The 27754-nt window shown below is 54.3% G+C and overlaps 1 protein-coding gene across 6 annotated transcripts in view; it reads right to left on the bottom strand.

The window, feature by feature from the left end:
- LOC139763508 (heterogeneous nuclear ribonucleoprotein K-like) overlaps positions 1–27754 on the bottom strand; it is a 430043-nt gene that overhangs the window by 265925 nt on the left and 136364 nt on the right. For 2 of the 6 annotated variants that reach the window (XR_011716172.1, XM_071689649.1), the window contains exon 1: positions 557–646. The exons of the other annotated variants lie outside the window; for them this stretch is intronic. Coding sequence is in view for 1 of the 2 variants with exons in the window: in XM_071689649.1 (XP_071545750.1) it covers positions 557–631 (75 nt within the window). In the remaining variant the exon portion in view is untranslated. Of the gene's footprint in view, positions 1–556; positions 647–27754 lie in introns of those variants that run through there. 6 annotated transcript variants of the gene reach the window in all.

Here is a 27754-nt window from a genome sequence, read left to right as displayed (position 1 = left end):
AAACATTGTTTACAACTCTTATTCAATTACTTAAGTTCCCTCTGTCCTCTTTCCCCGGGGCCGGCTTGAGCGGGACGAGTGTGGGGCCACATCTGCGCTGCCGTAGAGAGAGACTGTAAACATCCTGGGCCCAGTCTACCCTACTGGGGTTATACGGCTCCTCAACACAACCTCACCACTGTAACCCTGCCAGTCGCACCTACACGTGTGACTGTGTGTCGTCTTCCTCATTTTACCGGCCATGACCTTTCCTCCAACAGTCATTGCCAACAGTGGGAGCTCCAACGGTGTCCTACATCTACACTCCATCGGCTCCAACGATTCATCATCACCAACACTGCACAATTCTTCGTCCGCACCACACGAGTTCTCCAACAGCGTCCTCAACAGAGGACCACCTCCTCCTACAATCATCACCAACACCCGTCTCCCTAAGGCTGTCTCCAACAACAACATGCTAGCCCAAAAGTATAACTCGTCACCAACATCAGCCACTACAACATTGTACTAACCCAAGCAACGTCACCAACAACAACTGCTACAACACTGTACGAACCCTAGGGAAGCGGAGGCGTTCTGGTAGTGATACCAAGCCCCAGGTTGGACTAATCGCCACCCTCCTCAACCACATCAAGCCTTATCGCCTTATCAGATAAGGAGCAACCAGGATCCAACACACGAAATCACTCACAAAGTGGAATCTCTCTCTCTCTCTCTCTCTCTCTCTCTCTCTCTCTCTATCTATCTATCTATCTATCTATCTATCTAAGGATGTAGTACTCCGCAGCACTATGCAAGGGAGGCGAGATGACAAAACTGAGGGGGCGGCAGCAATACAAGACCCCCCCCCCGGAGATGGGGGGTACCACAACAATTCAGGACACAGTGAAATTCTGGGATAATAAAAATCTTGGAATTAGAAGTCCAGGGCAATAGTTTAAGACCCCTCATCTTCTGCATCATTTCTCTCGCCAATGATTACTGAGGAAATGACGGTAATTCTGTCGGGAACACGACCGTTCCCTCCCTCCCGCCAAGTCCCTTGTTTATGACACGAGCGTTAGCCTGAGCTCCGGTGTGTTCGTACGTTGGCCGCCGGGCTGTAGTACGCATGCTCAAGACTCTGACGCACGCGCATTCTACGGACACTAACTGGTTGGTGCGAATTCGTATCAACCAATCACAGCACGATGTAGGCCTGGCGCAGCCCCCGCCCTTGAATTTTGAAATCATTTCCAGTTTGTCGTCCCTGTGTTGTGGCTGTGACCTTGACGCCTTCGAGACCATGAAAAGATCTCGTTTTAAATACTTCGGAAGAGACGGTGAGGACTGGAAATTGCTCTTAAATAATACAGAGTCTACCACGACTTGAAGTGAAGGGTAAATAAAGCCTCGCTGTTACCGAAATGACAAACATATTTGGTTCCGAGGTACGGGAAGTTACGTATTCCTACGCGGAAACAAAGTTATACCTACGCGTCAGGAGAGGAAGTAGTGTAATCATCAAGTGTCGCATTTTAAAGGAACATCTGTTCGCTGGTCGCACATCAGGAGCTGTGGTGGAAACTGATTTGATTCGTTAATCACTGGCTCCATAAGGCCTAGGATGATCAAACCGTCAAGTGTCTGTCTGAACCCATCTCCTCTAATTGTCCGCTGGCCCAACTTCCACTGGAAAGCGACGGAATACTGGGTTTTTGACCATCACCAGCCCTACTAGCCAGGAGGCCCAGGTATTGTCAAGGAAACCGACGGGGTGTGGCAATTTGGAAAGGGGAAATAATTACGAGAGAGCACAGCGTTCCAAGTGACGTATGATCGTTTGGCAACCGTTGAGAGGCGGTTTTTAAAAGACCTTATACGTCATTCCTCACGCAGACACCTGTCGTTGCCCGTAAAACGCGGTCCCTCTCACCAAGCAAGTGTATTAAGGCCAGGGACAACCACTGTGAAACAAGTGAAGCAGCCTACAACAGCCTGAAGAACCAGGGACAATAGACCACTTCGTGATGAACCGCTACAGTGGATCTTTGTTGACCCGCGTCAATTCCAAATGTCCACACACGCTGAGTACCGGGCGTCTGCGGAGGGGCATTTGAACGGTGGGTGAAGCGACCACAAGCAACGACGAGGCCGTCTACTTCATTCGGGCAGTACCTGTGACGACACACGGTCCAGTGAGGGCACCAGGAATCTTGAACACCACTTCTTCGTCGCCGCCAGCAGGCTCTACCCCCGTCCTACCACACACGCACACCCACACACACACCGCAGTCGATGGAACAGCGGCCACTGCGACTTGTGGATGAGGAGGAGGAGGAGGACCACAAAGACCTCGACTTCTTCCAATCTTCCCGGTTTAATCAAGGTAAGCACACCTGCGCACACGTTACGTTAAAAGCCCTGGGTTCGGTCCGGTCTGGTCGACACCGTTTTTCCCCGAAGGTTTTTGATGTTTTTCTGACCTTCATCTTCTGACTTCCATTTCTATCGGAAATGCCTACCGTTGGTGATATCCCCCTACTCAAAAACCCCGGGTGCCACCTGGGGGTCTCCCCTGATAACGGGGAAGAGATGGGGGGTGGATATCATCTCAAAAGGTAGTGATCTGCTGTAAAAAGGAAGGTAAGACTCGTGCAAAACACACATCAAAAACCATCAGATATACAGGATTTCAACTTCCGAACGTGTGAGTGTTCCAGTGTTAATTTTACTGGCAGGCCCCCGGGTGCCTTCCCCGACTCTCCCGTCCTACTAAGCCTTGGGACACCTCTGTGAGTCACGCGCAGAAGGGCGGCAGTGTCAGTCACCGGCATAAGGGCCTCCCTCCCACTCACGCGAACGGAGAGTGCGTGGCTGGTGGGAGGCAGTATGAGCGGTGGTGGCGACGGTAGGGCACCTGTTGCCTTGCCTCACACTGACATACTGCCGGACGACCATCATCTTTCATGATAAACCCTCGACCCGATGTCACGAACCCCATCCTCCTCTTGCCCACAAAAACCTTACCCATCCACCCATCGGGTCCAACCCGCTCCTGAATCAAACAGGACCCGAGTACCTGCTCCCACGACCACTGCCATCCACCCAAACCCAACCCAACGCAGGTGCATCTCCTACCACTTGGTGTTACCCCTTGTGTTGGTACACCTCTACACCAGCACCTCCCACCGTTATAGACCACCCCATTCGAACCACTGGGGGAAGACCCGCAGTCACCACCATTCAGGAGGTATTTCCAAGGCTAGGAGCCCCATGTGGGCACCAGCTGGTGCTACCAACTCGACTCGTCCACCAGAAGCCGCGGCCAAGTCTGGAATCCCTGGATTAAGAACACGTCAGGCGGTGGCATCCTGAATTCGTCGTCCGAGGTGAGGAGGAGTCGAGCGGGTGGGTGTGCGTGTTGTCAGGGTCATGCGGTCCTGCAGCCGGAGACAAGTCAAGTCCCCGACAACGGAGGTGCCACTCACTCCCGCCCTCCGCGCGCCTCTCCACACAGTTCACTGCACCTGATGACGTCTTTGTACACTGCTGTACGAGGGAGGGAGGGTGGGATTTGGCACTGCCAAACATTCAACACCCCCCCTACACCCACGCCTATGAGCAGGAGAGGACCATTATATTCGCTTATCGGTAAAAGAGACAAAGAAAATCTGTTTGTAAAGCCACCATTAAGGTTATCGTGTTCGTCGTGACGGGTAATTGTTTGGGTGAGGGAGTGGCGACGGGGGGAAAGGGTGGGGGTGTTGGAAGGATGGCGGGAGATAAGGAGGGAGTCACAAATATAGAGAGGGAGGGAGGAGGGGGAGGGAGGACTGCCAAACTCGGGTATTTCTGGTTCACCTTGGCTGGCCGGCGGCCCACTCTCAAACCTGTATCAATATTGTGCCAGCCAGCCCTCACCCCTCAACTCCCTCCCTCCCCTTCCTTCACACCTGTTCTGCCAGCCAGCCCTTACCCTGCCTCCTTTTCCTTCATACCTATCCTACCAGCCAGCCCTCACCCTCAACTCCCTCCCTCCACTTCCCACCTGTCCTGCCAGCCAGCCCTCACCCTCCCTCACTCCCCTTCCTTCACACCAGCTCTGCTAGCCAGCCCTCACCCTCAACTCGCTCCCTCCCCTTCCTGCACACCTGTCCCACACTCCCTCACTCCCCTTCCTTCACACTTGCTCTGCTAGCCAGCCCTCACCCTCAACTCGCTCCCTCCCCTTCCTGCACACCTGTCCCACACTCCCTACCACGCTAGTCAGCCCTCGCCCCTCGCTCCCCTTCCGTCACACCTGTCCTGCCAGCTCCTCCCTCCCTCCTCTCTCTACTCCCGCATATTCCATTACACTCGCTCCCACACCTGTCCCGTCCACACGCCACGTCCGACATTAAGGATTTATACAGTGTCAAGTGCACGCCCTAAGAATACCGCCTCCAAACGTTTGATAATTAAACATCCACCTTATCGTGTTAAATGTTAAAAAAGGAAAACAGAAAACATTGAAAACATGGTGCGCGCGTGTGTGTGTGTAAGTAACATGGAGGCGTGTGTTGTCGCCCAGATCCAACACTGTAGCTGGACCCCATATAGCCAAGAGGACGAAGGCAGTCCACAACCCCCCCCCCCCTCCCCCACACCGTCGACACCTCCCCAACCACACACACACACACACACACACACACACACACACACACACACACACAGGCCTCGCCACCCTCCACACACACACACACACAGGCCTTGCCACCCTCCACACACACACACACAGGCCTCGCCACCCTCCACACACACACACACAGGCCTCGCCACCCTCCACACACACACACACACAGGCCTTGCCACCCTCCACACACACACACACACAGGCCTCGCCACCCTCCACACACACACACACACAGGCCTCGCCACCCTCCACACACACACACACAGGCCTTGCCACCCTCCACACACACACACACAGGCCTCGCCACCCTCCACACACACACAGGCCTCGCCACCCTCCACACACACACACACACAGGCCTCGCCACCCTCCACACACACACACACAGGCCTTGCCACCCTCCACACACACACACACAGGCCTCGCCACCCTCCACACACACACACACACACAGGCCTCGCCACCCTCCACACACACACACACACACACACAGGCCTCGCCACCCTCCACACACCTCCTAAGAGCGGGCACGAGCACACGAGCAGTCACCACACACACACTGCCGTATGATAAGCACCGTCGAACCCGACCATAGTCACAACCTACTTCCAAACGCGAGGCAGAGCAATGGGGGGGGGGGGGGGGGAAAGAGGAATGACTAATCTCTCATTAAGGTGGATGACTATTACGCTCCCGCGCCACAATAATAAATCCATCCTCGGTGTTAATTGATATTTATAGAGGGGGCCGCTGCACGGGTAGGATGGCTTGCCCCACCTCAGGTCGAGGCAGTAAATGGCCACTAAAACTGTCACTCTCTCTCTCTCTCTCCGGCCGGGGCCAGGCGCGGCACGGCCATCATCATCCCCCCTCACACACAATGCCGGCCCATCGACCCAACATATTATATTTCGTTAAAGACAAACGAGAAGGAGGGGGGAAAATCCGACAGCCTTTCAGGGCTTAAAAGTGTCTACTTACGTAAGTATTACGGGGAATTTTTTTTATTTTTTACTTAAAAGAAGTCCCGTTCCTTAATATATCGTGCGCGCTTGTGTGTGTGTGTGTATATATACAGTACCCACTTATCAACCAACCGTACAAGGGAAGACACGAAAGTGGGTTTTTTCTTTTGCTGCTGTGAGCCCGCTGGCCCGTCCAGGACTCGAACCTGCTGGGCCCCGTGAGTCTCGTGGGTCGCAAGGCTTAAACCCCCCTGCACCAAGGCAGCCAATATAGACTGAACGTACAACGAGAAATGAACACGAGGCTGGGTGGATAGGCAAGTCCCCCCCCGTGGCTGGGTGGATAGGCAAGTCCCCCCGTGGCTGAGTGGATAGGCAAGTCCCCCCCGTGGCTGAGTGGATAGGCAAGTCCCCCCGTGGCTGGGTGGATAGGCAAGTCCCCCCGTGGCTGGGTGGATAGGCAAGTCCCCCCCGTGGCTGAGTGGATAGGCAAGTCCCCCCCGTGGCTGGGTGGATAGGCAAGTCCCCCCGTGGCTGGGTGGATAGGCAAGTCCCCCCGTGGCTGGGTGGATAGGCAAGTCCCCCCGTGGCTGGGTGGATAGGCAAGTCCGCTGTGGTTGGGTGGATAGGCAAGTCCCCCCGTGGCTGGGTGGATAGGCAAGTCCCCCCCGTGGCTGGGTGGATAGGCAAGTCCCCCCCGTGGCTGGGTGGATAGGCAAGTCCCCCCCGTGGCTGAGTGGATAGGCAAGTCCCCCCGTGGCTGGGTGGATAGGCAAGTCCCCCCGTGGCTGGGTGGATAGGCAAGTCCCCCCGTGGCTGGGTGGATAGGCAAGTCCCCCCGTGGCTGGGTGGATAGGCAAGTCCCCCCGTGGCTGGGTGGATAGGCAAGTCCCCCCGTGGCTGGGTGGATAGGCAAGTCCCCCCGTGGCTGGGTGGATAGGCAAGTCCCCCCGTGGCTGGGTGGATAGGCAAGTCCCCCCGTGGCTGGGTGGATAGGCAAGTCCCCCCCGTGGCTGGGTGGATAGGCAAGTCCCCCCGTGGCTGGGTGGATAGGCAAGTCCCCCCCGTGGCTGGGTGGATAGGCAAGTCCCCCCCGTGGCTGGGTGGATAGGCAAGTCCCCCCGTGTCTGGGTGGATAGGCAAGTCCCCCCACTGGCTGGGTGGATAGGCAAGTCCCCCCACTGGCTGGGTGGATGGGCAAGTCCCCCCACTGGCTGGGTGGATGGGCAAGTCCCCCCACTGGCTGGGTGGATGGGCAAGTCCCCCCAGTGGTTGGGTGGATAGGCAAGTCCCCCCCGTGGCTGGGTGGATAGGCAAGTCCCCCCAGTGGTTGGGTGGATAGGCAAGTCCCCCCAGTGGCTGGGTGGATAGGCAAGTCCCCCCGTGGCTGGGTGGATAGGCAAGTCCCCCCGTGGCTGGGTGGATAGGCAAGTCCCCCCGTGGCTGAGTGGATAGGCAAGTCCCCCCCGTGGCTGGGTGGATAGGCAAGTCCCCCCGTGGCTGGGTAGATAGGCAAGTCCCCCCGTGGCTGGGTGGATAGGCAAGTCCCCCCCCGTGATTAGAGCTGCCATATGGCCTGATCCCCTCAAGACGGTAGACTACGATATGTTATCGCCGCTGGATGAACACGATAAGCTACGGGGGGCGGGCGTCTTTACCACCATCTGGAGATGTTAATCACGTAAACTGTATGAAGTTATTGGAGCGCGCGCGCACGCACACACACACACACACACACACACACACACACACAGCCCGTCCAGTATTCCTGCCAGTGTGCAGACCTTCCTCAGTCAGTGAGCATGCAATATACAACATACGACAACACAGCGGTAGTCTCACAACACAGCGGTAGTCTCACAACAAAGCGGTAGTCTCACAACACAGCGGTAGTCTCACAACACAGCGGTAGTCTCACAACACAGCGGTAGTCTCACAACACAGCGGTAGTCTCACAACACAGCAGTAGTCTCACAACACAGGGGTAGTCTCACAACACAGCGGTAGTCTCACAACACAGCGGTAGTCTCACAACACAGCGGTAGTCTCACAACACAGCGGTAGTCTCACAACACCGCGGTAGTCTCACAACACAGCCGTAGTCTCAGCACAGCGGTAGTCTCAAAACACAGCGGTAGTCTCACAACACAGCGGTAGTCTCACAACAGAGCGGTAGTCTCACAACACAGCAGTAGTCTCACAACACAGCGGTAGTCTCACAACACAGCAGTAGTCTCAACACAGCCGTAGTCTCACAACACAGCCGTAGTCTCAACACAGCGATAGTCTCACAACAAAGCGGTAGTCTCACAACACAGCCGTAGTCTCACAACAAAGCGGTAGTCTCACAACACAGCCGTAGTCTCACAACAAAGCGGTAGTCTCACAACACAGCGGTAGTCTCACAACACAGCGGTAGTCTCACAACACAGCCGTAGTCTCACAACAAAGCGGTAGTCTCACAACACAGCCGTACTCTCACAACAAAGCGGTAGTCTCACAACACAGCGGTAGTCTCACAACACCGCGGTAGTCTCACAACACAGCGGTAGTCTCACAACAGAGCAGCAGTCTCACAACAGAGCAGCAGTCTCACAACAGAGCAGCAGTCTCACAACACCGCGGTAGTCTCACAACACAGCGGTAGTCTGACAACACAGCGGTAGTCTGACAACACTGCGGTAGTCTCACAACACAGCGGTAGTCTCACAACAGAGCAGCAGTCTCATAATACAGCATCACAACACAGGGACCGGAGACAAGGAAGGATCGGCCTCCGGTGCATCATTACACGCACTCACACTCTCCTGGCATTCTCCCTCCTCGCCGCTCCTACCACGCATTACGGACGCTGTGCTCCAGCCAGCCAGCCAGCCAGCCAGCTTGCAGGCTGCCCACGGTGAGGACGGCAGGTTGTCAGAGGAAGGAGCGCGCCCTCCCCTCTCCGCAGCGTCTCAGGATTATGCAGGGTCAAAGCGGTACACAGAGAGCGGGTATGCAAGTTTGAGCAACAAGTACTACATGTGGTGTGGCGGTTCGCGTTCCAGGCCGTGACGCATTCACGGGCCGCCCAGGGTCGGGGCATAGGTGCGAATCCTGGTTACAGCAGTCGGCCCACAGTCAACGCAGCTGTTCATCCAACCCTAGAGGGTCGGTAAAATGGGTACCTGGCTAAGGTGTGTGTGTGTGGAGAGAGAGAGAGAGAGAGAGAGAGAGAGAGAGAGAGAGAGAGAGAGAGAGAGAGAGAGAGAGAGAGAGAGAGAGAGCGCGCGCATTCATGGGGAGGCCTTGATTTTGCCCGTGCCGTCTCGGCTAACGTAAAAAATAATAAATAATGACCACCATTAAGAACTGCGTGGTATGTGTGACACGGCGTGGCCGGGCCGCAGGTACAGACAGCAGCCTCCGCAGTGTGCTGCGCGCGTTTCTCTCAAATGTTAACACAAGAGGAAGTAATGTCTCGACGGGTGGCTATATCAAGGCTGACCGGTCCATATGTGGGGGTATCCTTCACGACCAGGTTCACAGTGGCCGCAAGGGGGCGACACACACACACACACACACACACACACACACACACACAACACACACACACACACACCTTAGCGTCAGTGGACCACCTCCTGGTGCAGGAGAAGTCTCAAAGTGTTCAACGAACTGGCTCACCTTAGCCACGGGAGACATCAGAATGTCCAAATGACGAACCTCCACCACTTCTACCGGACACCTTTGCTCGACCAGTTTCCAACATGGCTGAAGCTTTTTCACCCACACGACGCACAGATCCCCCCCACCCCCTATGATCGTAATGACCAACTCTGTGGGTCATGCGACACACGACCCTCACCACGGGGTTCGGTTCGCGTGGCGGCGGCCGGCACCCAAGCAACCAACACTTGGACAGACAACGAGCCACGAAGAGGCTGGCCCGCCCGCAGGTTTACCTCGCCGTAACCAACCAACCCTTGGAAACCACAACCACCAAACCCCGGTCGACGCGAAGAAAACCCCTGGAAACCACAACCGACCCCAGCCGACGCGAAGAAAACCCCTGGAAACCACATCCAACCCCCGGCCGACGCGAAGAAAACCCCTGGAAACCACAACCACCAACCCCGGCCGACGCGAAGAAAACCCCTGGAAACCACAACCACCAACCCCGGCCGACGCGAAGAAAACCCCTGGAAACCACAACCACCGACCCCCAGCCGACGCGAAGAAAACCCCTGGAAACCACAACCAACCCCAGCCGACGCGAAGAAAACCCCTGGAAACCACAACCGACCCCCAGCCGACGCGAAGAAAACCCCTGGATACCACAACCAACCCCCAGCCGACGCGAAGAAAACCCCTGGATACCACAACCAACCCCCAGCCGACGCAAAGAAAACCCTGGAAACCACAACCAACCCCGGCCAACGCGAAGAAAACCCCTGGAAACCACAACCGACCCCGGCCGACGCGAAGAAAACCCCTGGAAACCACAACCGACCCCAGCCGACGCGAAGAAAACCCCTGGAAACCACAACCACCAACCCCCAGCCGACGCGAAGAAAACCCCTGGAAACCACAACCAACCCCCAGCCGACGCGAAGAAAACCCCTGGAAACCACAACCAACCCCCAGCCGACGCGAAGAAAACCCCTGGAAACCACAACCAACCCCGGTCGACGCGAAGAAAACCCCTGGAAACCACACCCAACCCCGGCCGACGCGAAGAAAACCCCTGGAAACCACAACCACGAACCCCGGCCGACGCGACGAAAAACCCCAAACACAAGCACAACTCCCTGACGGGATGACGCACTCAACTCATCAACAGAACCCATGCGCATCATTGCCCAACCTCCTGATTAAGTTAACTCAGCGGCCGGCCGACCTGGGAGTGCAAGCCCCCCCGAGCGATGCGATTCGCGACATCTGAGTCTGCGCGCGCGTCGCGTGGACGACGATGAGGGATATTAATAACAAGATATGACTCCGTCCCCTACCCTAAGTGTCAAGAGAGCTCTCCCTCCCTCCCTCCTCGAGCGTCGAGGTCATATGGTGCCACGGGCACCTGCCTGCCTCGTCAACAACATGACGGTGCCGGAATTCACCGTGACCGGGACGTCGCGAAGAAGTTCTGTTGCTGACAGTCATATCCTACGCTATATATAACGGCTATATATATATATACACGGCGTGATTCACACCACGTCTGACGCACTAAGGGGACGGCTGACGCAGCTCTGTCCAACTACACGCACACACACACACACACACACACACACACACACACACACACACACACACACCACTAAGAACTTGAGACCCGCGCGCTCCTGAACTCGACACTAATATATCGAGGCCTGACTAAAAGACGATCTTTGTCTGGCTCTCTCAATGAGCTCTTTACCCACCTCGATTTCAACGTCGTCAGTTCCTTTTCCCACGTCAGTGATGGGGTGTTCCCGTATTCTAAGCGAGGACCACGAGAGCTGAGACTGACGCATTACGCAAGTGTGTGTATGTGTGTGTTTATGCCCTAGCCCGGGTCACCAGCGTAGTAATAATGTCTACACAGACCCGACCAAGGAGGTGCGGACAAAGGGACACGCTACCACCACCATGTCTCTTCCTCTTCCTCCTCCTCCCCGTCACGGTGTGTGTCTTCCATCATGTGGACGGTATCCGGGAGGTGGTCCCCGTCAGGTGTCCAGCTCCTCAGGAAGGATCCTCACCATACAGCTGGTTTGTGAGGGGAAAGACAAAGGTTCGAACCCCCCCCCCGTAGCTGCATCATGTGTAGCATGGCCCGTCTCAACACACACACACACACACACACACACACACACACACTGGATTGGCCATCAACAGTCCACAACCCAGGAACTGGGTCACGCCCCGGCCACACCGGAGCCCAAGTGTGTGTTGTGCTACGGGACTCGCCGCTAATCACATTGCCGCCACATCCACTCACAGGAACGTCCGATCCAACTACACACACACACACACACACGTCTCAGGGAAGTTGCCCAAACAACGCTAACACTCCCTCGCCAATGTGACCTACAATGTATTTCAATCACTGAGGTCCCCAGTTCCTGGACCACTTTGTGCAATACTGTAACCCCTTCTGCGCCACCGCCTGCAGGAGCAATGAAATATGCCGTTCCTGCTGCAAATACAAAAAAAAGATCAAGAGAAGAGGTTTATCAACACCCCTCACCCGCGCCTGGCATCTCAACACTAACCTCATAGTGGTGACCATTTTCATTTTTGGCTCAGGAGGCACAACACAGTCAAAACTTGTAGAACGCTTTCTCTGCGCCTGGCTTCCTGCAGTGCATAACTTCCCAGTGAGGCCCAAGGCCGCCGGCAAAACCCCCCTCTCCGCACAAGAGAGGCGAGGCTGCCGAGATACTGCAGTGTGTGCAGCGGCTGTAATGCCTCGCTCGCCCAGGGGCCATAAACAAATGCGCTGGTTACACAGAAGCTAATATAAGGCCACACTCGGCCACCTGTGTGATCTCCCACTTAAGACAACGGAGAGGAGGAGGAGGAGGAAGACGAAGTTCTCCGGAGGCATGGCAGTTCTGAAGAACCTGTCCGTAGACGTGGCTCTAACTCCTCATTCCCCGCGACCAGATGCAAGTGGAGGCGAGCATGAAAACACTGGTGTTATGGGCGAGTCAATTTCCCCCCCCCCACTCCCATCCCTCCTTGTTCGTATCGTGTAGGTCGCGTCGCCTCTACCGTCCAGACGCTAAAACCAGAGTGTGCTGCCCAGCTTGACAGAAACACAGACGCAGCCGCCTTCCCCTTGGGGCGAAAACACTGCTCATAGGATTATGCCTCGACCCGGTCCCCCGGCATCTTACGGCCATAAACATATTAGCTTCTGGCAGCGGCGCACGGCCTTGTGGGTGCTATGCTGTGTGTGTGTGTGTGTGTGTGTGTGTGTGTGTGTGTGCTGAGGAATGGCGCTGGTGCCTGACCTCTCAGCTGAGGCAATCTACTCCCGTCCTGACACCCTCGGAGGAGAGATGACACACTTTTTTCCTTACCGAGTGAAGTATTCTGGAAAACTCCCAGCAGTACAAACTCTTCCGAGGCCCAACACAAGGCGTGGATCCACAGGCCTAACCCTCCTCTCTCTCTCTCTCTCTCTCTCTCTCTCTCTCTCTCTCTCTCTCTCTCTCTCTCTCTGGCGAGCTGGCCAGGCCAGTCCGTGGCTGTGGACGGCCCGATAACTGACTCTCCTTAAAGCTGCCTTACAGGCACTGCTGTTGCCACCTGCGACAGATGATACCTGCCTGTCTGTCAGCAGGCCGCCCGGCGCCGCCCTCCCTCCACCTCACCGTAAGCCCCCAGCCCTCCACCACCTGTGATACATTAGGTCTGCCTTGTGCCCCCATGCTCTGCCGTGTGACAACCTCCCCAGTAACCACCACGGGTCACCACACCAGGTCACCCTTGCCAGTGCTGACCAGGTCACCGAGCCTGGCCACCTCACCAGTGCTGACCACAGTTCCCCAGGCCTCGACCACACCGCCAGCACGGCCCGCCCAGTTCACCTAGCTCCCCTGGAGGGAGTGTACCGCCTCTCTCTCACACACACACACACACACCCATCCCTGTTGACCTTAGATCTAAACTTTGTCGTTGTCTTTATGTTCTCTTCGGAGTTACGAAGTTGCAAGAAGCCACGAGAGTAATCCTGGGGTCTCCCATTTTGCCAACAGCCTTCTGGCCATTCTCACACATTTAAAACGAAATGGATCGAAGTACTGTAAAAAAAGAAAATAAAAATTCTTTGATAAAGTTGGCATCGGCTTTAGAAATGTCGGTTCTTCTGTATATAAACCTATACAATCTCTATTTATAAACCTATACAACCTCTGTTCCTACTCATAAAAATAAATCGTTCGTTTACAATATAAAAAAAATGAATACAGAGTCATACAACAGCTTTTTCCTAACATATATATTTACAGATATATTTCATTATAATTTTTTTTACGTTTACAAGGCGTTAGGAAAAACCATTCATTCAATATCATACACTTTAGTTATTGACATTAAAGTCAAATGAAAGTAGCCGCACTGGTTTCCCATTCTGCCTCTTATGTTCCAAACACATTTTAACATCATAAACCCATCACAAATATCCAAAGATCCCAAACACATTTAAACATCAGAAACCAATCACAAATATCCAAAGAGCAAACCAATCACAAATATCCAAAGAGCTCAAACACATTTAAACATCTGAAACCCATCACAAATATCCAAAGATCCCAAACACATTTAAACATCAGAAACCAATCACAAATATCCAAAGAGCAAACCAATCACAAATATCCAAAGAGCTCAAACACATTTAAACATCTGAAACCCATCACAAATATCCAAAGATCCCAAACACATTTTCACATCATAAACCCATCACAAATATCCAAAGATCCCAAACACATTTTCACATCATAAACCCATCACAAATATCCAAAGATCCCAAACACATTTTCACATCATAAACCCATCACAAATATCCAAAGATCCCAAACACATTTTCACATCATAAACCTATCACAAATATCCAAAGAGCCCAAACACATTTTAACACGATAAACCCATCACAAATATTCAAATATATACATTTCAACATCATAAACCCATCACAAATATCCAAAGATCCCAAACACATTTTAACATCATAAGCCCATCACAAATATCCAAAGAGCTCAAACACATTTAAACATCATAAACCCATCACAAATATCCAAAGATCCCAAACACATTTTCACATCATAAACCTATCACAAATATCCAAAGATCCCAAACACATTTTAACACGATAAACCCATCACAAATATTCAAATATATACATTTCAACATCATAAACCCATCACAAATATCCAAAGAGCCCAAACACATTTTAACACGATAAACCCATCACAAACATCCAAAGATCCTATATACATTTTAACACCATAAACCCATCACAAATATTCAAATATATACATTTCAACATCATAAACCTATCACAAATATCCAAAGATCCCAAACACATTTTAACATCATAAACCCATCACAAATATCCAAAGATCATAAATACATTGTTTACCTTGGGGAATATCGTCTCCTTAGCAACAATAACAACAATGGGACAATAAAACCATGGCAAAAGAAATCAAGACGGAAGTTCACTAATTGCTTTTATACTTGCAGGGGCTGGGTCGTCCTCAAGTGACCCACTGACCCAGCAACACTACTACGCTCACGGACCAGGCGAAGACCAGTCTCCAGCTGCTGGGTCGTCCTCAAGTGACCCACTGACCCAGCAACACTACTACGCTCACGGACCAGGCGAAGACCAGTCTCCAGCTGCTGGGTCGTCCTCAAGTGACCCACTGACCCAGCAACACTACTACGCTCAAGGACCAGGCGAAGACCAGTCTCCAGCTGCTGGGTCGTCCTCAAGTGACCCACTGACCCAGCAACACTACTACGCTCAAGGACCAGGCGAAGACCAGTCTCCAGCTGCTGGGTCGTCCTCAAGTGACCCACTGACCCAGCAACACTACTACGCTCACGGACCAGGCGAAGACCAGTCTCCAGCTGCTGGGTCGTCCTCAAGTGACCCACTGACCCAGCAACACTACGCTCACGGACCAGGCGAAGACACCCTCTCCCCTACACCAGTCTCCAGCTGCTGGGTCGTCCTCAAGTGACCCACTGACCCAGCAACACTACTACGCTCACGGACCAGGCGAAGACCAGTCTCCAGCTGCTGGGTCGTCCTCAAGTGACCCATTGACCCAGCAACACTACTACGCTCACGGACCAGGCGAAGACCAGTCTCCAGCTGCTGGGTAGTCCTCAAGTGACCCACTGACCCAGCAACACTACGCTCACGGACCAGGCGAAGACCCCTACCCCTGTCTCCAGCTGCTGGGTTGTCCTCAAGTGACCCACTGACCCCGCAACACTACGCTCACGGACCAGGCGAAGACCCCCCTACCCCTGTCTCCAGCTGCTGGGTCGTCGTCCTCAAGTGTGGCCGCAATGCACAACCCAGCAACACCACACCCATGGAGTGCCAGACAGCAGGCAACACAGTGTTGGGAGTGTGAACACCGCGGCGTCCCGGCCCACCAGGGGGATATCCACAGTAAGCTGATGATCTGCTCCTCCCATCCCCTTGAGAGCCCCTAACGACATGATTCTCACACAGTGAACCTTGTAGGGCGACGTCTGGGAGAGGAGGGAGGTGTGTCGTCCACCATCTGCCTCTCCCCGCTCACACAAAGCTGTCCCAGCGATAGGATTGGGCGGGAGGAGGAGTGTCGTGCCCATGTGTCCCTCGCGCGACACATCGTCACCTGCACCACTCCCACATCGCTAACCAAGACCCCCTGACCCACCTACAGCCAATACGACAACCACTATCGCCCTAGACGACCTGCACTGACGCAGCTCCGTCATCACCAGCACCACCGGGAGGAACAGCTGTCAACACCGTAACCCCAGAGACCACTGCCCCTCCTATATATATAATACAGACGTGCCTGCCCAGCCTGATCCCACACCCGAACCTCTCCCAGCTAGCACCCCGGCTCTCTGGGGGCGTCACTCAACCTCTCAACTCACCCCACGCTCACTACCCCCGCACAAGCACTTCCTCACCCTTCCCTTCCTCAGTAGGTCGTCTCCATTACCACCACCGCCCGTCGCCGCTGACAGCCGCAGTGCGAGTGATGGGGAGAGGGAGAGAGAGAGAGACAGAGAGATGAAGGGAGGAGGGTTTCAGACGCCCCGAGTTAGTGATGTCGAGAGACTTGGTTTTTTTTTTATAAATTTCGCTTCACACTCCCTCTCCAGCCCGGCGCTCCGCTGTCTCCTCCACCCACAAGCCCCTTCCACACTTATCATCACCAAACACCTACCTCAAGTGCTGGGGGGGATCGTCCGCAACCTATATAACCCGTGGTCGACCACTTCACCAGCAAGTAATGTGTGGTCCGCCGCACTTGCCACACGCGATAACTGTGCCCTTACTGCATAGCATCTTACGTGTATATTTACTCATCACATGCGATGTATAAAAAAAAAAAAAACCTAAGCCATTCGCGCGCGGGAGGCTAACCTTACCCTGCTAGTGATTAAACTGACATTCAATTTTCGATTCAACTGGAATGAGGGAGTCGGCAGGCCATGCGTAGGATGAGTGTGGCTCCGCCACAAACGCATCAGTCAAGTGAGGAGGAGGGGATAAAAAAAACTATAGACCCGTCAACCATGATAATTTAATTGTTTCAACATCACTCGCTCTTCTACCGAGACGTCCTCCTCTCCTTCACGTACCCCTGCATGCTCTTAAATCCACAGTGCAATGTCCAAATCTTGCCACCTTCTCAAGCCTGCCGGACGCACATACCATGGGTGGAGTTCTGCCTGCCGCATGTATAATATTCCTGGCCGCATGCGGCTAGGGGACATGATGGGCTGCGCCTCCCTGCTCTAGTGATTCCAACCATAACGTGCTTTCACTCCACCAACCATCCATCTCCCGTCTCCAACCAAACTTCTCTTCCATCCTCACCAACACTCCACCTCGCGTCTCCAGCCACACCTCTCCTCCACCCCCTACCAACACTCCACCTCATGTCTCCAGCCATACCACTCCTCCACTCCTAACCAATACTCCACCTCATGTCTCCAGCCATACCACTCCTCCACCCCTTACCAACACTCCACCTCATGCCTCCAACCACACCTCTCGTGCAACCCCGTGTCTGCCAGCCACACCTCTCCTCTCTCCCCGACCTCCAGCACAACGTGTGTCTCTCCCCCTCAACTCTACACCTCCGCCTCCTCCCAACCCAACCCAACCCACCCACCGACCACGGAGCATCAAGGACCGTCTTGAGGACGTACTAGGCATGATTAATGTTCGCATCAGGTGAGTGAGTGACTCTCTCTCTCTCTCTCTCTCTCTCTCTCTCTCTCTCTCTCACACACACACACACACACATCAGCAAGAGACACACGTACACACAACCAACATGAACCGCTCTCACCGGCACTTTATAAACCATCCCCACGCGCCGTCTGCTACCCGGAGCAAACCGTTCACCCGATCCGTTCGCCAGACTACACCCCCGTCCATTGGCGGTGAGCGCTACGCGTTTGCCTTAAAGACACGACCCGACCCCCTGCCTTCCAGCACTACTTGGTCCTTGGGGGTGTAGTCAGTCAGGTACACAAGACGGGTCTTCTAGCATCACACAGATCCTATAGAACGACGTCGTGTTGGCCGCGGACTCCCAGGACCCCCATAGACCCCCTATCGATCTACTTCCTCCACCACCGGTCCATAGTTCTCTCAGCCTCAGGCCAGCCATAAGTAGGTCATCATCACCACACTGGGGCTTAAGTAAGTCCCCCTCCTCCTCCACACAGCCTTTCAGACTCTCCTCCTCCTCCTCCTTCCCCCCGCCAAGGCCCGGTACTGGGCTCCAAGGTGGAGGAGAACCACCCTAAGTGTCTGTGTGCGTATATATACACCCTGTCTACTTAACCACCCATTCAGCCACCTGCTTCCCCACACACTACCTACTACTGTGATCATGCCCCTGGCAACTGGCAGCAGTTCGTTCAATGAACCGATTCAATAATAATGATCATAACTATTATCATTATCAATTACAAGCAGCAGTAGTAGTAGTTAATAGTCAAATATATCAAAAAATAGGTAAAAAAAAAAAATCGACCTCCGCCTAGCTGGCTGGTTCCGCTCGTTCTGTGGTGCCCTATGTAAGCAGTGTGTGAGCTGTGTGTGTGTGTGTGTGTGTGTGTGTGTGTGTGTGTGTGTGTGTGTGTGTGTGTGTGTGTGTGTGTGTGTGTGTATGTGTGTCATTACTGTTTGTGTTTACGCGGAGAGTGTTTTACACTCGTGTTGCCCTCATCTCCTACCCCTTCCATGAATGTACCATGTCATTATACCCATGTAGACACACACACACACACACACACACAAAGACGGAGGCGGGGTCTGGTACACGCCCTAACTCACGGTTCCGTGAGGACAGATGATGAGTGTGTGGGGGTCTACTGGATGAGGAGTGATTATGCCGAGTGTGGGTGAGGAGGAGGTGAGGTGAGGCGAGGCGGGAGAGCCGCGATAGACGTTCCTTAATGACAGATACGACGCATTTTTAGCCTCCCTCCGCCTGGCTTGACCCGGTGTCCTCAGCTGTCACAGTATATACCACGGTGTCCTCAGCCATCAAGTACATACCACGGTGTCCTCAGCCATCACAGTACATACCACGGTGTCCTCAGCCATCACAGTACATACCACGGTGTCCTCAGCCATCACAGTACATACCACGGTGTCCTCAGCCATCACAGTACATACCACGGTGTCCTCAGCCATCACAGTACATACCACGGTGTCCTCAGCCATCACAGTACATACCACGGTGTCCTCAGCCATCACAGTACATACCACGGTGCCCTCAGCCATCACAGTACATACCACGGTGTCCTCAGCCATCACAGTACATACCACGGTGCCCTCAGCCATCACAGTACATACCACGGTGTCCTCAGCCATCACAGTACATACCACGGTGTCCTCAGCCATCACAGTACATACCACGGTGTCCTCAGCCATCACAGTACATACCACGGTGTCCTCAGCCATCACAGTACATACCACGGTGTCCTCAGCCATCACAGTACATACCACGGTGTCCTCAGCCATCACAGTACATACCACGGTGTCCTCAGCCATCACAGTACACACCACGGTGTCCTCAGCCATCACAGCACGTAAGTGTCTTCAGCTATTCTACGATGAACATCGTTGTCCTCAGCCCGTCGCAGTACAATCACGAGTGTCCGTAAATCATCACATGACACACATTTAATTTTCCTCAGTCTTCACAGCTCTTACACTGGCGTCCTCAGTCATCACAGTACAAACAATGATGTCCTCAGCCACTACAGGACTAGTGTTAGCTGTCACAGTACACACACACTGGCTTCCTCAGCCATTACAATATAAACTTTGGTGTTCTCAGCCATCACACTAAATACCCTGGTCTTCAGCCATCACAATACATTCACTGGCGTCCTCAGCCATCACAATACATTCACTGGTGTCCTCAGCCATCAAAATACATACACTGGTGTTCTCAACCATCACTGTGCAATGTGTCCTCAGCATCCATGACACACTGGAGTACTCGACCGTATGAATACAAAAGCGACCTCGTCCACTGGCGTCCTCAGCCACAATAGAACACGGGTGTCCTTAGCCATCAGATCACACACTGGTGTCCTCAGCCAACAAATTACACACTGGTGTCAATTAGATCACACACTGATGTCCTCAGCCATCAGAGCACACTGATGTCCTCAGCCATCAGATCACACCCTGGTGTCCTCAGCCATCAGATCACACCCTGGTGTCCTCAGCCATCAGATCACACCCTGGTGTCCTCAGCCATCAGATTACACAATGGTGTCCTCAGCCATCAGGTCACACCCTGGTGTCCTCAGCCATCACAGAAATACACTCGTGTCCTTAACCATCACACACCACACAAATGGTGTCCTCAGCACACACACACACACATACGCGAGCGTCCATGGCCGTCACACTACACACACACCAGCAGCGTCGTCAGCCGACCGACCAGAGAGTATCACAATGTGGTCTTGTCCAAAGGCCTCAGGCAGCACCACAAGCACTACGACAGCAGCGACGCAAAAGCAGCTTGCTACGACGCCTGCCTGACGCAAAGATGCGTCCGTCGCATGAGATGTGACGGGAAATAAGGTAATACGACGTCAGTGGCAGCACCGTTATGAAAAACGGAACCATCGACAGTGTTTCGTCCACAGTAGAGCCAGGGCTGAAACAGCACTCAAGAAGCGGGTCAGCATCGGAGACAGCACTCCAACAGCAGGTCAGCATCGGAGACAGCACTCCAACAGCAGGTCAGCATCGGAAACAGCACTCCAACAGCAGGTCAGCCTCGGCAGCAGCACTCCAACAGCGGGTCAGCATCGGAAACAGCACTCCAACAGCGGGTCAGCATCGGAAACGGCACTCCAACAGCTGGGCACCAAACTCCATCGGGAGCAGTAACACTCAACAGGGGCCCCCAGCAGCACAAGTAGCACTTGGTAGCACAAGCCTCGTCAGTGGAAGCACAAACAGCTGGAGCAGCAGCACTCATACCGCACCAGAAGCAGTGGCAGCAGCAGTGGCTCCTCAGCACCAAAAGGGCACAGCAGCAGCACAGCGGCGGCAGCAGCAGCAGTTAGGAAAGATATCGAGCCAGTCGGCGACAACCAGCGTCAGAGCGGCGCCTCTGGCCCCTCGACATCCACCCACCACTCCTGCCTGCCTGCCCTCTGGCCCTTCCCGCGGCTCCATGCACCGGGGAACTCGAGAACCGTAGTCCGCCGGCTTCTTTCCAGAGGCAACACAACGTCCCACTTGATGGTCACTCGATGGTCACCTACTAGAACACGCTGGCCGGGCTTAAGGCCACTTGCAAGCTCACGCCCACGCGACTGGAAGCTGACTAAATGCTTCCTCACCCAACCAAGCTGGAGACTGGAAGCGCTGGCACCGGGCGCTGAGGGAGCCAGGACGAAATGTTTAGGAGCCGACGACCGCGAGGCGGGCACAGCCACCCAGCCGCCAAGGCGGCCCGCTTCGGCTCCCAGCCTCCGCCGCCCGCAACGGTAGGATGTAAATCTTCACGAGATGGGCAGAAGTGTACAACAATAATAGACTCGCCGCTCTTGTGGCACAAAGAACAAATAGCAAATCCGGCAACGGAGGTAAGAGGCCACAACACCACCCACCAGGAGCGCAGGATACCTCCCCACCCACACAAGGTTCCATACGGACGGCCAAAATTGTGGCAAGAAAAGATAAAAGAGGCAAGTGTGAGTGACGCTGAGGAAGAGAACATTGGTAGGTGAAGTGAGACACAGGTGTGTGTGTGGAGGCTGGTGAAGACGTGAGATTACGAACGTCAGAAGACAAGAATCTTAAAAAGAGGAGAGACTAAAGCTGGAAAAAAAAAAGATATAAAAAGATATCAACGTGGCTGGACTACCGTTGAGGTGGCACAAGGCAAAGACGGGATGCGTCTCAATCACGGAGAACGAACACTGTGCACCGTACAAACGTGACAGCGCCGGCCGGTATAAACGGGACGACGCACGACTTGCCAACGCCGACGAGCACGACTTTCCAGGAGCGCAGACGTGTATGAGAGAGAGAGAGAGAGAGAGAGAGAGAGAGAGAGAGAGAGAGAGAGAGAGAGAGAGAGAGAGACGCCATTTTTGCCCCGAAATGGCGACACAACACACGGTCACTTGAGGCGCACAGTTATGACCCCACTAATGTCATACGCATCAACCCGTGTCGGGATGGGCCGTGATGAGTGGGGTTATAGGCACAAAAGGCCCGGTAATTACACCGTGTGGTGGAGTGTGGTGGACTCCCGACACCCCGTCGGGCGCGGTGATGAAAGAAAGAGAGAGAGAGAGAGAGAGAGAGAGAGAGAGAGAGAGAGAGAGAGAGAGAGAGAGAGAGAGAGAGAGAGAGTACAAAACATATGAAGAGTTCGAGGAGGAGGTAAACGTGCGACCTTAAGGTCAGTAAAGCGAGCGTCGGACGGGGAACAAGAGGACCAAGGCGACCCACTCCAGGCGAGGACAGGGCAGTCCTTAAAGCCGGTAATACTCTCAGCCAAGGGGGAGGGACGGCTGGAAACAAGACACGGTGGCGAAAGAGGAGGCACGAGAAAGGAGCGGTAATTAAATAACGAAGCTTTGAGGGAGGGGGCGGGACGGTTATTTTGCTGCAGCGGCACAGAAACCCTGGCCATCTGACACAACACAACCCACACTGCGCTACACCCACGCAGTACCCGGCCCACCTTAAAAAAAAAAGGCACGCTACACCCACCCAAACCCAATGAAATACAACCATATCTCAAAGAGGCAGCCACAGTGTCCTCCGGACCCCAGCCAACAGCCTCACGCCCCCATGTTCCCTCCTCACGACTCTCGGGGTCCTTCCTCAAATTCCTCGCATCCTCCACATTCCCTTCTTCCACCATTCCACAGTCCCTGGTGACACATCTCCAGCTAATCCCAAAAGCCCAGGCCGAACACTGTACCGTATGCTACACCAAGACACTGTAACATATGTGATTTAAGGACACTGTACCGTATGCTACACCAAGACACTGTAACATATGTGATTTAAGGACACTGTACCGTATGCTACACCAAGACACTGTAACATATGTGATTTAAGGACACTGTACCGTATGCTGCACTCAGACATTGTACGATATGCGATTCTTGGGTACTGAACCGTATGCTACACTCAAGACACTGTACCGTATGCTACACCAAGACACTGTACCGTATGCTACACCAAGACATTGTAACATGCGTGATTTAAGGACACTGTACCGTATGCAGCACTCAGACATTGTAACATATGCGATTCTTGGGTACTGCACCGTATGCTACACTCAAGACACTGTGCCGTATGCTACACCAAGACACTGTACCGTATGCTACACCAAGACACTGTACCGTATGCTACACCAAGACACTGTAACATGTGTGATTTAAGGACACTGTACCGTATGCTGCACTCAGACACTGTACCGTATGCTGCACTCAGACACTGTACCGTATGCTGCTACACAGACACTGTAACATATGTCATTTAAGGACACTGTACCGTATGCAGCACTCAGACACTGTACCATATGCGATTCTTGGGTACTGTGCCGTATGCTACAACCAAGACACTGTGCCGTATGCTACACCAAGACACTCTACCATATGCGATTCTAGGGCACTGAACCGTATGCTACACTCAGTGAACCATATGTGATGCTAGGGTGCCGAACTGTATGCTACACTCGGCCACTGTCCCGTATGGTGGGCCAGGGCACAGCGCATCCTACACCAACACCACGCGAGATCGGACAAGATCGAACCCACGCTCCACCGGAACCAGAAGACTACCTCGCAAGAGGGTAGGGTCGTGCTGTAGCTGGTGGTGTCCACGGCTCGTGGCGGTGAAGGGGGACGGACCAGCTGGGCAAACAGAAGGGGGGGAAAAGGTTTCAGGCCATGGGAAGAGACGGCTGCTGACGAGGGAGAAAGACTCAGACACACACACACACACACACACACACACACACACACACACACACACACGAGGGGAAGGAAGTTGTACAGAGGGGACCTGAGCCAGTCAGCCAGCCAGGCCAGAAGGGGAGCCAGCGGGAGATCCACCGAGAGGGAAAAATAATTTGACGAGGGCAGAGCTGGGGGAGGCAGACTACGGGTCAGGGAGAGAGAGAGAGAGAGAGAGAGAGAGAGAGAGAGAGAGAGAGAGAGAGAGAGAGAGAGAGAGTGGGGGGGGGGGGGGTTGTTGTGTGGAGGCAGAGAGGGAGATGGTCGACAACATCACCAGCAAGTGTTGCGGGAGGAGGGCAAGGAGGAGGGTAGGACATGGAAAGACCCCCTTCCTCCTCATTCAAGAATGCTACATGAAGGGCGGGGGGGGAGAAGAGGAAGCTCTGGCAAGGGCGAAAGTTCTATCGAGGTAGAACGCCACAGGGAAGGTAAACACACAAGTGGGTTAGAACTCGTACTAAAGAATAGAACGCTCCACACAGACTGGAAGGCTCAAAAGGAAGGTAAACAATTATTTAAGACCCGCGACTGGAAAGTACCCTCAAGGGTTTCCAACGCGGCCTATTACTGGAAAGTACCTTCAAGGGTTTCGAACGAGACCCACGACTGGAAAGTACCTACAAGGGTTTCGAACGAGACCCACGACTGGAAAGTACCCTCAAGGGTTTCCAACGAGGCCTATTACTGGAAAGTACCTTCAAGGGTTTCGAACGAGACCCACGACTGGAAAGTACCTTCAAGGGTTTCGAACGAGACCCACGACTATAAAGTACCCTCAAGGGTTTCGAACGAGGCCTATTACTGGAAAGTACCTACAAGGGTTTCGAACGAGACCCACGACTGGAAAGTACCCTCAAGGGTTTCCAACGAGGCCTATTACTGGAAAGTACCTTCAAGGGTTTCGAACGAGACCCACGACTGGAAAGTACCTTCAAGGGTTTCGAACGAGACCCACGACTATAAAGTACCCTCAAGGGTTTCGAACGAAACCCACGAATGGAAAGTACCTTCAAGGTTTTCGAACGAAACCCACGACTATAAAGTACCCTCAAGGGTTTCGAACGTCATGGAAGACGAATTCATCAATGTATGACACGTGATCCCACAGGTCACAGCATAGAAAGGGGGGGAGGAGAGGGGGAAGAAGAAACCCCCTCACCCCCTTTGGAAATGGCACATTACAGAAGGGGAAAAAGCAAAGGAAAACGGTGGGGGTGGTGAGACCTGAGGATTGTAGCAGTGTGGTGGAGGAGGTAAGGGAGGGGAGCGGGCGGGAGCTCCTGGCTGGAGATGATGGTGGTGAGGAGGAGGAGGAGGAGGAGGGAGCAGCGCTACAGCCGGGCGCCTCCGGCCATGCGGCATTGAGCCACACGAGGGGAGGCGATGCGAGGGAGGGGCAAGACAAGGAAGCGGCCCCGGGAAAAAGGATGAGGAAGACCGGAATTGGCAGAGGAGCAGAGGCACGGAAAATAATGATGTGTGAGTCAGCGAGGCTCTGGGGGAGGGAGGGCTGCACACACACACACACGACTCAGCATATAGAGGAACAAGGAGAAAACTTGCATGAGACATTTAAAGCATCAGGAAAGTCGGTCAGGCTGGGGGTGAGGGAGGGGAGGGGCAGCGGCATGACGCACGGTGCATGACATGAGGCAAGGTCAAGATCAACATAGGGACGGAACGGGGTTTTCTTTTTTTTTTAAAGGGTACCACAGCAGGTCACCAGCCAGCCAGCCGTCCTCTACGTAGCGCATCGGGAGGGAGTATGGGGTGAGGAGGTACAAGATACCACAGCAGGTCACCAGCCAGCTGTCCTGTACGTAGCGCATCGGGAGGGAGTATGGGGTGAGGAGGTACAAGATACCACAGCAGGTCACCAGCCACCTGTCCTGTACGTAGAGCAGCGGGAGTATGAGGTGAGGAGGTACAAGATACCACAGCAGGTCACCAGCCAGCCGTCCTGTACGTAGCGCATCGGGAGGGAGTATGAGGTGAGGAGGTACATGATACCACAGCAGGTCACCAACCAGCCAGCCAGCTGTCCTGTACGTAGAGCAGCGGGAGGGAGTATGGGGTGTGGGGGTACAAGATACCACAGCAGGTCACCAGCCAGCTGTATTGTACGTAGCACAGCGGGAGTATGAGGTGAGGAGGTACAAGATACCACAGCAGGTCACCAGCCAGCCAGCCAACCAGACGTCCTGTACGTAGCGCAGCGGGAGGGAGTATGGGGTGAGGAGGTACAAGATACCACAGCAGGTCACCAGCCAGCCAGCAGCCAGCCGTCCTGTACGTAGAGCAGCGGGAGTATGAGGTGAGGAGGTACAAGATACCACAGCAGGTCACCAGCCAGCCAGCCGTCCTGTACGTAGCGCATCGGGAGGGAGTATGGGGTGAGGAGGTACAAGTTACCACAGCAGGTCACCAGCCAGCCAGCCAGCTGTCCTGTACGTAGCGCACCGGGAGTATGGGGTGAGGAGGTACATGATACCACAGCAGGTCACCAGCCAGCCAGCCAGCCAGCCAGTCCTGTACGTAGCGCACCGGGGGAGTTTGGTGTGGTGGTGGTGGTGGTGAGGTGGGGGATGTCTAACAGGCTAAAAACCGATGTCAGTCGAGGCGCCCTAATCACCACTCCGGCACCGAGCCGACCAACTGGCCGCAGAGGTAATTAACTAAAGGGCAAGTTCCGTCATATGGCCAGCCAACCCAGGCAGCTGGACTGACGCAGCGGCCGAGGCGCCCGCCTGCCGCATTATACACAGAGACGCCCTACACCGCCACCACAGCCGCCGCCGCCGCCGCCACCACCTGACCTGTCTTCGTCGGGTGCTAACCCTACGACCTCCACCACACTACCATAACGCTTACCCCCATCACCAGGATCACCTACCTGACGACGGAGGACACGAGACTGTGCCACGCAACGTACCCACCCCAGCAACACTAGTCCACCAGGCACTACCGTACCCACCCCAGCAACACTAGTCCACCAGGCACTTACCGTACCCACCCCAGCAACACTAGTCCACCAGGCACTTACCGTACCCACCCCAGCAACACTAGTCCACCAGGCACTTACCGTATCCACCCCAGCAACACTAGTCCACCCGGCACAACCGTACCCACCCCAGCAACACTAGTCCACCAGGCACTTACCGTACCTACCCCGGCAACACTAGTCCACCAGGCACTACCGTACCCACCCCAGCAACACTAGTCCACCAGGCACTTACCGTATCCACCCCAGCAACACTAGTCCACCCGGCACAACCGTACCCACCCCAGCAACACTAGTCCACCAGGCACTTACCGTACCTACCCCGGCAACACTAGTCCACCAGGCACTACCGTACCCACCCCAGCAACACTAGTCCACCAGGCACTTACCGTACCCACCCCAGCAACACTAGTCCACCAGGCACTTACCGTACCCACCCCAGCAACACTAGTCCACCCGGCACAACCGTACCCACCCCAGCAACACTAGTCCACCAGGCACTTACCGTACCTACCCCGGCAACACTAGTCCACCAGGCACTTACCGTACCTACCCCGGCAACACTAGTCCACCAGGCACTACACTTGGCTCCGTAACCACGCCCGGGACACTGGACCTGAGGGCACTGTACACCATCCTCTACCACGACCACATATGGACCGAAATTCTAACCTCACCTTTGCTTCCACTCCCCATCATTCCGGTACCCTCCCAACATTACTCCCCACCCAATCCACCCTTTACTAAATGGATGGTTTGAAGGGGGGATAAAGCAAGGGTTTGAGTAAGAATGGAAGGGCCATGAAAGTCAACGTGAAAAAGTTACGGTGTGGGTTTTCTGAGGTTTTCCTTGGGTGGTTTGATGGCTGTGGCCCATCATTTCACGGA

The sequence above is a fragment of the Panulirus ornatus genome, chromosome 47, assembly GCF_036320965.1.
Source record: "Panulirus ornatus isolate Po-2019 chromosome 47, ASM3632096v1, whole genome shotgun sequence".
Taxonomy (NCBI): Eukaryota; Metazoa; Arthropoda; class Malacostraca; order Decapoda; family Palinuridae; genus Panulirus; species Panulirus ornatus.
Note: the sequence above shows the minus strand (reverse complement) of the source record. Positions and strands in the feature narration are given on the sequence as shown.